The 13,590-nt window shown below is 31.8% G+C and overlaps 1 protein-coding gene and 6 non-coding genes across 7 annotated transcripts; 1 reads left to right on the top strand and 6 right to left on the bottom strand.

The window, feature by feature from the left end:
- Positions 1-86, bottom strand: LOC148784848 (small nucleolar RNA snoR114). Its single transcript, XR_016063463.1, has one exon. It is a non-coding gene; the product is annotated as a small nucleolar RNA snoR114 (small nucleolar RNA).
- Positions 87-97: 11 nt separating this feature from the next.
- TRNAG-GCC (transfer RNA glycine (anticodon GCC)) lies at positions 98-168 on the bottom strand. Its single transcript has one exon. It is a non-coding gene; the product is annotated as a tRNA-Gly (tRNA).
- A 2,791-nt stretch (positions 169-2,959) lies between these two features.
- Positions 2,960-3,047, bottom strand: LOC148784847 (small nucleolar RNA snoR114). Its single transcript, XR_016063459.1, has one exon. It is a non-coding gene; the product is annotated as a small nucleolar RNA snoR114 (small nucleolar RNA).
- A 16-nt stretch (positions 3,048-3,063) lies between these two features.
- On the bottom strand, positions 3,064-3,134 carry TRNAG-GCC (transfer RNA glycine (anticodon GCC)). Its single transcript has one exon. It is a non-coding gene; the product is annotated as a tRNA-Gly (tRNA).
- Positions 3,135-5,727: 2,593 nt separating this feature from the next.
- LOC148784846 (small nucleolar RNA snoR114) lies at positions 5,728-5,815 on the bottom strand. Its single transcript, XR_016063462.1, has one exon. It is a non-coding gene; the product is annotated as a small nucleolar RNA snoR114 (small nucleolar RNA).
- A 12-nt stretch (positions 5,816-5,827) lies between these two features.
- Positions 5,828-5,899, bottom strand: TRNAG-GCC (transfer RNA glycine (anticodon GCC)). The gene has a single exon. It is a non-coding gene; the product is annotated as a tRNA-Gly (tRNA).
- A 2,954-nt stretch (positions 5,900-8,853) lies between these two features.
- Positions 8,854-13,326, top strand: LOC105178438 (general regulatory factor 9). Its single transcript, XM_011101902.3, has 7 exons — positions 8,854-9,066; positions 9,725-10,031; positions 10,123-10,210; positions 11,191-11,300; positions 11,387-11,535; positions 12,810-12,859; positions 12,942-13,326. The coding sequence occupies exons 1-7, from the start codon at positions 8,994-8,996 to the stop codon at positions 12,942-12,944; spliced, it is 780 nt and encodes a 259-aa protein (XP_011100204.1). The 5' UTR covers positions 8,854-8,993; the 3' UTR covers positions 12,945-13,326.
- Positions 13,327-13,590: the final 264 nt, after the last annotated feature.

Genomic DNA, 13,590 nt, shown 5'->3' with positions numbered 1-13,590 from the left:
AAGCTCAGCAACGCCGCATTTTCATCCGAAGTTCGGAGGAAGGACGGACCCAACCGTCTCTGTGGGCGCAGTCATCGTCACAGCTACCTCAGATATTTGCACCAGCCGGGAATCGAACCCGGGTCTGTACCGTGGCAGGGTACTATTCTACCACTAGACCACTGGTGCCTGTTGATGTTTTCAGGATTGTTAATTTATAATACATGATTGTTTTAAAAAAAAATTCTAAAAAATAGGTAAAATTAATTTATAGTCCACAAGATATTTTGATCAGTTAAAAAAAGATAAAAATATAACGATGACTAACATATTGGGTTAAATATTAGACAATCGTTACAATAAAACGAATATTGTTAATTTTTTTAAATATTTCAAATAACAAGCAATATTTATAATTATCAGAGTTGATGGGAGCCCGATGCAATTTATCCTAAAAAACATGTGAAGAGAAAAGCTTAGCAACGCTTCATTTTTATCTGAACTTCAGAAGGATGCGACAAACTGCAGCTGTACATTGGGCATAGTCATTATCACAGCTACCTGGAATCATTGAGTTGCACCACTGGGAATAAAATATGGGTCTATATCGCGGCGGAGTTTAACTTTGTATTTAGCAAATTAAATTGTATTATGATTAACAATAACAATGATAATAATAATAATATGCTACACTTCTTAAACCTTGTACTTTTAGGCCATGTTTACTTCTTGTGATGGGATCAAGTGGCAAAATATTAACTTGTGTTGTGTATTTGATTGATTTCAAATTGACTATTTAGTAATTTATTTACTAACTAAAGGTATTGTCAATCAAATGATTTTGTGTTTACTTGCCTTGTATTATTTAAGTGATTGTGTGTGCAATAACATTTATAACTCCGAATAGGACAAAATTGGTGTGTCTAGTCAGTCAAATGACTCATCTCTCCTTCACCTTCTCTGCCCCTTTTCTTTATTTTGCTTTACCTAGCCCTGTTGCCTTCCGCCGCGGAGCTTCATTGCCTGTTGTGCTCCCTTCCTTCTTGCCTGCTTTCGATTCTGAAGTACTTACTTTCAGTGAACTCGTTTCAGATTCTACTGTTTTTAAGAAGTCCTAAAAAATAGTATCAGGTGGATAAACATTTGTTTTCTCTTTCTCCATACTTCAAAACCACAACTCTACCAAGAAACAGTTTCAGCAAAATCAATGAAAATTTCCATGGAAAGTAAAGAAAGAAAGAGAACAAATTAAGGCTAACAGATCAAAAAACAAAAGATAGATCCATAATGTTTGGATTTGTATTTTGAGTATTTTATTTTGTGTTTTGGAGATGGAGAGAAAAAAAAATAGAGACAAGTGTGTATTGAAGATAGATGGTGTGTTTTTGTGTTTTGAGGTAATTTTAAATATTTTAAAATAAGTGGTGTAGATTTGATGTTGGGATTTGGAAGACAAAAATCACTGTTTGTTGTTAAATCATGTCTCTTTTATATTATATATAAATATATATATTATATACAGAAAGTTGAAAAATAAAAAAAACACACAAATAAGGTGTAAAAACACAAAAATAAACATTGGGTGTGTTTTATCTTTTTTCGAAAAATGTGACAACATAAATCCAAACATAGTAATCAGCTCTCAGCATAATACTGGAAAAAGTCATTTTTACCTGTTCTTGGAGTTTGCCTTCTGTTGTGAGCGAAATGTTGGGGTACAAAAGTTGTGTTGAGTAGTTTCGCAATCTTGTGTCAAGTGCATTAAATCCACCTGACGAGTCACCAGGTATAATAACAATAAAAAACGAGGGCAATTTGAACATTTCATCCTACCTTCAAGGACCAAAACGGAAGTTACTAAAAAGGGAAAAATGGCCCATGTTGGTGAGTATCCAATCAACAGAAAATTATCAAAAATTGGCTTTAATATCGGGGCAGCCCAAGTTGTAACGGGCTGGCGAAAAAATAAATAAACAAATGACTATTAGAGTCTATAAAGATATCACCTTTTATAACAAGAAGTAAACATGACCTTAATATTTATATATACTATTGCAATCAATTTTCTTAAATAATTAATTCAGTATAAGAACTTTATGACTTTTGCACAATCTTACTTATAAGAATAAAATTAATATACCTTTAAAGTTACTATCTTTTCCATATTTCATATTATTTTTAGAATAAATATTTAAATGTACAAAAATTTGTATAATGAGTGTTTATACAAATTAATCAATATTTTCTGCATCTTTTCCAATTATGTTCCTACTAAATTAATACTAGATATATAATAGAAATGTACTAAGTTGCATATTTATGTCATAAGTCAAATTAATGCAAGATTTTTCAGCATATTAAATTTTATAAATAATTAAATTAATGAAAATATTTAAATTATTATATATTTAATTCATATTAATCACTAGTTTATCTCTTTAAATTATCATATCAGTTTCAATAAAAAAAATAAAAATCATATTTCATTATTAAATTTAATATAAAACTTTTCTTTTTATCTTATATATTCACTTTTCTTACTTAACTTAAAATTGTTTCGCAAACTTTTCTATTATGAATATATACATACATATGTGTGTGTGTATTTTTAATAATATCTAACATCATATCACATATTATTAAATACATACATAACTATTTATATTTAGTAGATGATACTAATAAATAGACTTCATATTGTAAAAGTTAGATCTGTTCTCTTTCTCTATCAAATAATCCGACAACTGTCTTAAATATTTTTAATTTTTTGGTATATAAACTTTTACTCGCAATTTTTTAAAATATTTATTTTGGTAAAAATTTATCTTATGTATCTAAAACAAGTGAAATTCAAAATGTACTTAATTTTATAAGTGAAATGACTGTACGAGCTATAAAAACTTTCCTAAATTCACATAACTCACAATGTATACGTCTACATTTTGGTGCATATAAAAAAGAAAGAGTCAACCCACCCAGAAAGCTCAGCAGCGCCAAATTTGCATCCGAGCATCAGACGAAGGCGACGGACCCAACCGTCGCTACTGGCGCAATCGTCATCACAGCTGCCTGAATAATTGAGGTTGCACCAGCCGGGAATCGAACCCGGGTCTGTACCGTGGCAGGGTACTATTCTACCACTAGACCACTGGTGCTTGTTGGTATATGTTCTACCTCTCTACCAATTGGTAATCTGAATGTTTTGGATTGTTCAATATATAACACACACAAATCAACCTTCATTCTTCAGTCTTCATGAGCCAAATAAATGAATTTTCAGCTTACATACTAACACTGTAGAGATGCTTTCCTTCCATTTATTGATAAAAGTGTTCAAAATTTTGACACAGTAATTATATATTAACAAAATGATGAATGCGATAATCGAATTTTTTATATTTAAAATAAAATTATTTTGCATCAGCGGTAACAACTCAATTGCAATTGTCTCTTGTAATATAATGGCACATCTACCTCGAATCACAATACTACAGATTTAAGTGGATCAAATAATATTTCGGAACCCTCTTAACAAAAGCAAGAGCATTGATTTTACAAAGTGTTCTGAAAATGTTCCGAATCCTAAATTTCTTAATATATATATATATATATATATATATGTACTTGACTCAAACATTGATCCATCTAATATTATTATGTTTTTTTTATAAGTATCAAATCGTTACATAGGAATGCTAAATGCAGGGTAAAATAAAAAAAATTAAGCTATTTTTTTGCTAACGTATGCATTTGTTGTCCAAACCATAACAAAAGGGGGTCGGGTGTATACGGTGAGTTCTAGAAGGTGTAAGTATAATTTTTTAGAACTTCATTATGAAAATTATAATTTTGTATTTTTAAAGGAGATCTAAGTGTAATTAACATTTACTTAAAAGTTAATTTGAAGTTGCCAAAAATGATCAGAGTATCAATATACAAAAAATATTAATTGAATATTTTCTGAAACAAAAGTTTAATTTTTTTAAATATTAAGTAAATCTAGTTAATTAATTTACTAAAAATTTATAAATAGGGTATTGAATCTTACCCAAATACATGGGAATTTTAGAATACACATATCCATTTATTTAATTTTTATTGAATTTAAAGTAGTGTAGAATCTTCTACCAATTAGCCATAGTCAATGCTTTATAGTTTATCATTCCATTAATAATTTTCATGATTTGGAACCTAAGAATATGTACATTTTGTTCATTGGGATGAAAGCCCAATTTATAAGTTAAAGGGATAACACATTTTTTATTATGGTCTATTTAATTATTATAAATCATTTGAGTTTTACAATTATTTGAATTAGTTAATGAAATTGCATTTTATATTGAACTGTGATATCAAATCAATATATTTTTAAAAGAATATTGATAATGGAAAGTTATCATTAAGGCAAGAGTATCCCCTGATTAAAGGTGAAAAGAGGATTTCAAGGAAGATCATATTTTATGACAAGTATTCTTCATAAGGTAAAAAGTTTAATGACAGGGATTATGCCCTAGATCAAGGAGACATATCTGCTGTGCGTTCTGAAGGCTTGATCAACGTAGAATCGTTTGATCTAAAAGAAAAGCATGAGATCTGAAACATGTGTATTTACCTTAAGTATACGAAGTCGCTTTATAAATATGAGGAATGATTACTGAGAAAGGTAATGAAATTCTAAACACTCCCATTATTCTATTACTACCTATCTCCGTTTAGAACATAATCTAACTTGGGCGTCGGAGTGTTCTTATCAGGGACAAACCCGACTAGTCTAATCTTTTGTGCTTCAGGTTTTAGATCCGTCTGAAGAACATCAGACGATCAAGATTATTGCTCAAGGCTGAAATTCTGAAGCGGATCAAATATGTATAAACAAATATATATTTTTTAATATATGGTCTTTCCCTTACCAGCTCCAAACTCAATGCAGCCCATTTAACATAAGTGTTCGTCGGATCACCCAAACCTCGTCTGGTTTTTGAAAGAGCCACCTCCACCTCATCCTTTGAGTTTCCTTTAGATGCTCCATCGTAATTAAGTTTTAAGTACCTTTGATTAGGAGGGATCAAACTACACACATAATAAACATGAACTGGATTATCCTCATGTTGCATCACCGTATTCATTGAGGGAATTTTTTTTTTTATATGAATTGAATATGAAAATATCAAACGACATAGATCATGCCATGTTAATATAATGAATAAAATCCTACTATTAATATTTTAATATTTTAATATTTTCTTTTTTCATAGTTTCACACTCAATTTATATCTATACTATTTATTAAATCCTAAGGTTTCAGAGTAATTATCTTTGATAGATAAGATATGAACTGAATAAACTGTTTTTCTATTCATATACACTTAAAATTAAATTTATTTTATTACTTTCAATCAATTCTTTAATTTATTTTTTTTATTTTATCCAATTAAATAAATTTAACGAAATGCCCCTTCTTAATTCATACAAGGAATAACCAAAAAAAAAAAAAAAATTAGCATCAATTCATGAATGAAAGAGATCAATCCATATTTGCCTCTTAACATTTTCCAGTTATTGTACTATTATTTGATTCAACATTTAACCAAAAAAGTTAGAGAGCTAAAATTTTAAAAATATGTATATATAGAATTTTACATAAATATGTAATTGCAACTTTCTTTAAATATAAATATATATATATATGTGATTATAATTGAATACATACATAATTTAAAAAAAAAACAAAAAACAAGTAAACAGGTAAAGCTCAGCAACGCCGCATTTTCATCCGAATTTCGGAACGAGGAGACAGACCCAACCGTCTCTGTGGGCGCAGATGTCATCACAGCTACCTGAGATACTTTGCACCAAGCCGGGAATCGAACCCGGGTCTGTACCGTGGCAGGGTACTATTCTACCACTAGACCACTGGTGCTTGATGACTTAACAGCATTATTATATACATAAGTACGTTTTTTATTTTAGTTTCAGTTGCTTATAAAATCAAATTAAAAATAAATTTATATATGCGTATATCTTTACATATTTACTAAAACAAATATTCAATTAATAAAACCAAAAGAGCTGTTGAACTATAAAAAAATATTGAATTAATATATGTATAAGTTTATTTTTAACTTGATTTGACAAATAAGTAAAATTTAAAAAAAATGAGCGACAGATACTTTAACATTACAAAATAAAAACAGTTCGATAAACAAGCGAAACTAAAATAAAATAAATTGTAATTTTGACATTATATTTTTTTATTTTTTTTACAAAGCAAATTTTTTATAAGGGTATTAATAACTTTTCAAACTTAAAAATAAAAGTCGAGGAGATTCTCGAAAATTTTAATATTTTAAGAGGATAATTGATGTAGGATGAAAACTTTATAAGTGATAATTATATTTAACCCTTTTCCTTAGGCAACAGAGGCCTAGAAGTAACTGATCATAGTCATTGGGCAGACAAGAAGAAATGTAACAAGTGAAGAAGGGGGAGACAAGACATGAGACAAGCTTGTATGGCTCCTCCAAGAAAAATAAACATCACTCACCTAATAATTAAATTAATACTATATAACTCACATTATTGTTGCCAAATTTTTTTAAATATTTTGGTGTGTCCATTATTTTAATTGTCATTTTTCTGGGTAGATCTTTTGTCTACTTTTATACTAATTATTTATTTACTTGATTTCTTGGTAGATCTATTATTATTATTATTACACTTTTTTTTTTTAAGTTTGGTGTAATTAAACGTAAACTCTCTATGATTTGGGAAATTACATCTAACATCTCTGAGATTTGCTTATGTCTAACAAATAAATACCTCCATTAGTCAAAATTCATCAAATTTGATGATATTATTAAAAAATATGAGAAAAAACTATATTTACTTCTGATTGATTACTGATTTATTACAAGTCAAATAAATATTTTTATGATCAAATTACCTTTATACATATTTATGCATTAATACATTTGAATCTTCACGGTTATATCGATAGTTTAGTCGAAAAAAATTATTTGACCTGCAATAAGTTAATTGATGGCACATATCAATTTTCATTCAAGGGTTTTGTTAATATCAACAAATTTGGTGAATTTTGTCTAACAAAAAAACTTATTTGTTAGACGAAAGCAAACTTCGAATGTGTTAGATGTAATTTTCCAAATCATGGAGAGTTGCATGTAATTATATCAAACACACAGGAGAAAAGTGTAATTATCCCACATTATTGTTATTATTTATAGCATCTTTGCCATCAACAATATTGATGTCATTATTTTTAGCTTGGGATTTTGTTTACATCATTAGTATTTAAATATTTTTTTTGAAATTCATCAAATATACTTGAATGAAGATTTACAAGATAGAAAATAGTAAAAAGCTACTGAAAAGGTCTTGGGTATAGCCCTCGAATACTAAGTTAGACGGGTCGTAAAGAAGAAATATTTAAGGTTGTAAGAAATATTAGGATAACAAAAGTTGTATATGGGGTATAAAGGACGGGTTTTTATTCTTATTATATAATTTCACGTAAATAATAAATTTAAAAATGATTGGTTGGTTACAGTGAATCCATACATACTTATAAAGTTTTGATCAAATCGAAACGACCTGAATAAAAAGACACGAATCTTAACAAATCTTCTATTATAATAGAGACGGGAATATTAAATCTTGATACAACCTTTAAGAAATTGTCCCACATTAAATGTCAAGATACATATCAATAACACAAAAAAAAAACGTTAATTTTGTCGGTAATATACGTAAACTCCAAAAATTATAACTATATAATGGGACGTTTTCACATTCATAAATAAAAAGGTGAAACGAAATCCTCCTACCAATTTGTATGAATAAAATATCGACAGAATTTTAAAAAAATAATTTATTACATTTAGACCCTCTCTAAAAGTACGAAATTATACTTTTCCTCAAATATCTTTCTCATAATCCTACTTCATACGGGATTTTTTGGAGTTCATACCTTTTATCCCATGTAAGAACTCGTATTATTTGTCCCGTAAAATATCTCCTAAGTCAAAATATTTTCTCTGGACCTCATTAGTATGTGTATTTTTTTTTTTCAAACTTGTTCTTCCTACTATTCCCTAGATGGTATCTTTTTAAGTTGTATATTTTTTTTCGATCTATATCAAATTTGAAATATACTTTTTAACCGTGTTAGAGAGTGATATTATTTTATTTGATAATTAATTTGGTACCCCATCTCGAGACACAGAAAAATTGTATTTCAAAAGGATATAATTTTTTTAAAAATTTAAATTTTAAATTATAAAATTTAAAAGTAAAGTAATTGATATGTATAAAAGCATATTACGAAACCTTAACTTCACCAATAAATTGGCCTCAGTGTCCTTAAGTACTCATACTTAGTAGGCTCAAGACCTAATTATAGTTAGACTTCATAAAGATTAGGTGAATTACAATAAACTTTCAAAAGATTTTTTTTTAATTATAAATATTTCTTATTATTTGTTAAATTATAAATACTCGCCTAAAATTTCAAATATTTTCTACAATGAGCTGTTATAAGAGGATGTTTATTAAGATATTTATAATTTCAGAAGAATATACGTACGTATGCAAATAACGAGATGATATTTATAATTATGATAAACTTTTGGGAACTTCTTGTAATTTACCTTAAATATTAATATGATAATTGACGAATTTTCAATTAAATTAGGGTTAACTTTAATTTGGATTAGAAATCGTGCTTGGGTTGCCACAGCTGAGAGAATCGATTTTATTGAGCCTAAGTCCCACGACTTTAGTTGAAAACGTAAGAAACCGGAGGGAAAGAGCAGAACATACCAGCCGGTCAGACAATCAATGATTTCTCTAAATATTTTCAACCACTTTTCTCTCTCCTCACACTGCTCCTGTTTTCCATTTCCTGCCGTAGAAATCGTTGTCGAGTCGCAATAAATCGGCAGTCGTCGGAACCTAGAGAGAGAAAGTACGAATTTTTCCAGTCACTTGGATCGGCGATGGCTTCATCTGCAGATCGCGAGACCGCCGTTTACCTCGCTAAACTCGCCGAGCAGGCCGAGCGCTATGACGGTAAGCCCTTTTCCTTTATCGACAGAGTAATAGTTTGTATAGATGTATTTCAGTATGGATCTTGTTGCCTTATCGTTTTGTTTGATTACATGCTAATTTTGGGGAGCTTGAAGAAGTGAACTTTAGGTAGCTGATATAGCTGCTTGCTGTAGCTATGGTTCGGAGGTTTGGGAGTTGAAATTTCTACATCAGTGCCTTCCGACTTTGTGACTGACCTGAGGTTTTGAGCTCAGTGGTGTTTGAAGTCTCATCGTTTTCCTTGTGCCGTTTTGATTCCTTTGTCTTCGTTTTTATTACTTATCTTTAATTGATTTTTTGGTCCTTGTAGAGTTGACGGAGTAGTTCGCAGTGCATTTGTTTTCTCATTTTGATCTATTGTATTTGTTTCCTCTCTGGGGAATGGCATAATGGGCAAAAATGTGAATAGGGTAGAGATGTAATTATGAATAGATCATATGGTAAAGCTAAAACATTCTTGATTCTTGTGAAGCAAATACTGTTCTGAAGTTCTCTGGCATGCAATTTCTTACTGGTGCCTTTGCTTGATCCCAAAAGTTAATTTGAAAGTTGGTTTTTGTGGAATGCCATTGTACTTATCTTACACAATGAAAAATAAATCTGTCTTTTGGTTCAAAAACCTTTGAAATGGATTTTGCAGAGATGGTTGAATCAATGAAAAAGGTGGCCAAGATGGATGTGGAATTGACAGTAGAAGAGAGGAACTTGCTATCAGTAGGGTACAAGAATGTGATTGGGTCCCGAAGAGCTTCATGGAGAATCTTGTCATCAATTGAGCAGAAGGAAGAGTCAAGAGGGAACGAGCAGAATGCTAAGCGGATCAAGGAGTATCGACAGAAGGTGGAGGCAGAGCTCACCAATATTTGTAGTGACATCATGACTGTCATTGATGAACATCTGATTCCCTCGTGCACGGCTGGTGAATCCACAGTGTTCTACTATAAGATGTGAGGAGCCTTTCGCCGTCTGTTCTATTTTGCAATTTTGAGTTTGTAACTTTATACTTGGTGCTGAATTGATTTTCTCTCACGTTTGTAGGAAAGGGGACTACTATAGGTATCTTGCTGAGTTCAAGACGGGTAATGATAGGAAAGAGGTTGCTGATCAGTCACTGAAAGCATACGAGGTACAATTCACTTGTATTTTTATTAACATTTTCATGTACACGTCTGAACCTTCTTTTTTCCCTCAGCCCAGTCAACTTTAGGATGTCTATAGGGCTTATGCTTGTGTGTGTGCTGTAAGTGATATTGCTTCGACTATCTATTAGAAAACTGAATCTAAGAATGGATAAAACAATATATATATATATGTCTGGATGCTTGAAATTGATAACTTAGATTCTTATATGCTGCGGGGCTTGTGATATATGTTTGACCAGTATACTTGTCTTCCATGGCAATTTTGGTTCATTCTTTCCGTCGGATGGTTTCATATCACATCTGTAATAGGGAAACAACCTGAGCATTGGAAGCATAACGGAAGTCTATGCTTGCGTTGCCTACACTTTTGACCCCCAATTTGGCCCTTCCCTTAAGGAGTTGGTGTGTGACTTCTACTTGGAAGGACTATATCATAATTCTTGTGTATGAGAAGGAGGAAAGGATTTCTTGATTCATTCAAGGGAAAGGAAATGATGCTTAAAGCGCATCTTATATTTTAATCCCTGTTGAATTAGAATATAAGTATTTGGTGTTAATATAATTTTTTTTTGTCTCTTTCAATATGAAATTGCACTTGCAATTCCTGACTTCTGATCTCGCTGTTATTCTTGTTTCTTGCCTTCTATTTTGCTGAAGCGTAACATATCAATTCCTGCAAATTGAAGGCCTTTTCTTTATTTAGTGTGAATAATATTTTTCCACTCTAATAAATAACAATGAAATATCTAAGTTATTCTGGAAATCATAGCCACTCAAGCCCGCCTTGTCTTAAGTTATAAGAGCCAGGAGTTTGTTTAGGTAGCGCACGTGAGTGGTCTAATGGATTCTGGAAACCATTTTTGGCTGTCGCATAGTGTGAAACCTTGATCCACCCTCTTCATCCACATACTAATCTACCTATCTGCATCTGTGTGCTTATATTTTTGCTGGTACTTGCTTGAAGACGGCTACCACCAGTGCTGAGGCAGAGTTACCCCCAACACATCCCATCCGCTTGGGTTTGGCGTTGAATTTTTCAGTCTTCTACTATGAGATTTTGAACTCACCTGAAAGGTTTGGCTTATTTTTGTTTTTGTTGAATCTAATCGGTATTGAATTGTATCTTTATCACTCTTCAGCTAACTTAACTGTACCTCCAGGGCATGCCACCTCGCCAAGCAAGCCTTTGATGAAGCAATTTCCGAGCTTGATACCTTGAACGAGGAATCATACAAAGATAGCACCTTGATTATGCAACTTCTTAGGGACAATCTGACACTCTGGACCTCTGACATCCCGGAGGATGCAGGTAATGTAGTATTCTTGATAAATATTGGAGCAGAAATTTTTCAGTCCCTTAATAATTTTCTTTTAACTACTAATATTTTTATTCTTGGCATCATCAATCATTATTATCTAATGAACTTCGCTTTTTAGTAAGTCCTCACCTTCTCTCAGAGAAAGAATATGCACTTCAAAATTGTCAAATCTGGTTTCGTGTTGGAATTTCCACGAGTTTTAAACACATGATATAAATGCAAGTGAAATTGGAACTATCATGTGATCAAGCAAGCAAGAAGAAACTTTGTTATGTCAAAGAATAAACCTATGTTGTGGACATCGTGATGCAATAGAGTAGAGATGTGCTGTTGATATTGTGACCTTTTACCATTTCCTGGGAGCCAGTAGATGTGTCTATTTGTGCATGGCCTCTGGTTATTTGATGTACATGTATTTAAGATACTGTATTCTGAGTTTTATGTTGTAGGTGCACATTTGTTGCTTTTATATTGATATGTAACTATGTTTTAAATCCTATACATGAGATGTTAGTTCCAGGTGGACCTGCAACTTCTTGATGATAGGACCACTGAATTTTAACTTTTTGCGATATTTTTCAGAAGTGGCTAACTGGCAGTATTATTCTGTGAGAATAAATGAAATAGACAAGGTTCTTATTGTATATTTCTGTGCTTTTTCTGGATAAAGATTCCAATGTTCTTCAGCAGTTGTAAAACTGGCAGAACTTGCCATTTGCAGGAAATAGATAAAGTCAATATTGCCTATGTCAAATTTGCATATGATACTCTCACGTTTATCTTTGTCAATATTAAAGTTATTACTCTGCTAAGTTAAATGAATGCATTTAAATAATAAATGCATCTGGGCAATACTCCTTCCAGTTTTGCGTTAGTGTCAAAACTTGAATTTTCTTCTTTGCCTTATTCTGCGGATAGATAGAGCCACCACGATAAAGATACTCGTGAGGATTGTCCTTTTCAGACTTGAACATGAATCCCTGTTGTGATTTGTAATATTTTGGTGCATCCTGGAACAGTTAACGAGATCACTCATCTTAGCTTCCTATAGACAAAACCTCCTTTCTGGAACAGATTCTAAAATTGGATTAGTTTCATTCAAGTCTGAGAAGAGAATTGAAGATTCTCCCTAGTATCAGTCTCATGTGGCTTGGAAATTTATTTCATTTGATGTGCCATTGAATTGGAGAACCTCTTTGGATAATTCCTTATCCTTGTATCTGAAAATATCGAATCTTGTTAACATCATTTTCCTTTCTTGCAGACGAAGCCCAAAAATTGGATGCTGCCAAAGCTGGAGGTGAGGGTGCAGAGGTGAGTTATTTCCATGTCTATTGTAGTAGTTCACAGGTTGATATATAGCTAGACTGTTCTGATTTGCTGTTTCACTTTGCAGTGAGGCTTCTGGATGATTAGGGCCTGCCACATCCGTGGATAAAGAGAACATTGATTTCAGCTGGGATGTTTGTTTTCTGTCGTAGTTGGATACTCGTTTTACAGTCGTGTCTTATGGCTTGTTTACTGTTTATGATTGGTGTTGGCTTGTGGTTTATATTGGATCCCCTTGCCTGTGAATTTGATGTGGCCTATAGGTGGTTTATTTTTAGCGACTACCTTAGCCTAGATCGAACTCTCTGTGTTTGCATGCCATTTCGGACATATACGATCTATTCTTGCCTCCACTTTATAGACCACCAAAACCGGGATCTGTTGATTAGTAGACCACGTGGCAAAGTCACATTTGGAAGGCTACCTTGTTTATGTGGAACTTTTTCAGTCAATTTTGAGTCTCTTAATTGATTTCATTTAAAATCAGAAAACTTGGATGCCTCGCGGTAAGTGTGAAGCATTTTAAGTATTCTTTTGTTCTTTTAACAGTTTTGCATTCGGTTAGAAGGAAAAATACGATGGAAATGTGCAGTGGAAATTTCTAGTGGGGAATGTTAAGTATAAATTAGCCACAGGGGTTCAGTTTGATTGATATTGTGGCACGGATATATGATGGCATTTGCTTTGTGGGAAGTAGCTGTGATTTGTGTCGTCAA

The sequence above is a fragment of the Sesamum indicum genome, linkage group LG12 (assembly GCF_026168435.1).
Source record: "Sesamum indicum cultivar Baizhima isolate 11 linkage group LG12, ASM2616843v1, whole genome shotgun sequence".
Classification (NCBI taxonomy): Eukaryota; Viridiplantae; Streptophyta; class Magnoliopsida; order Lamiales; family Pedaliaceae; genus Sesamum; species Sesamum indicum.
Note: the sequence above shows the minus strand (reverse complement) of the source record. Positions and strands in the feature narration are given on the sequence as shown.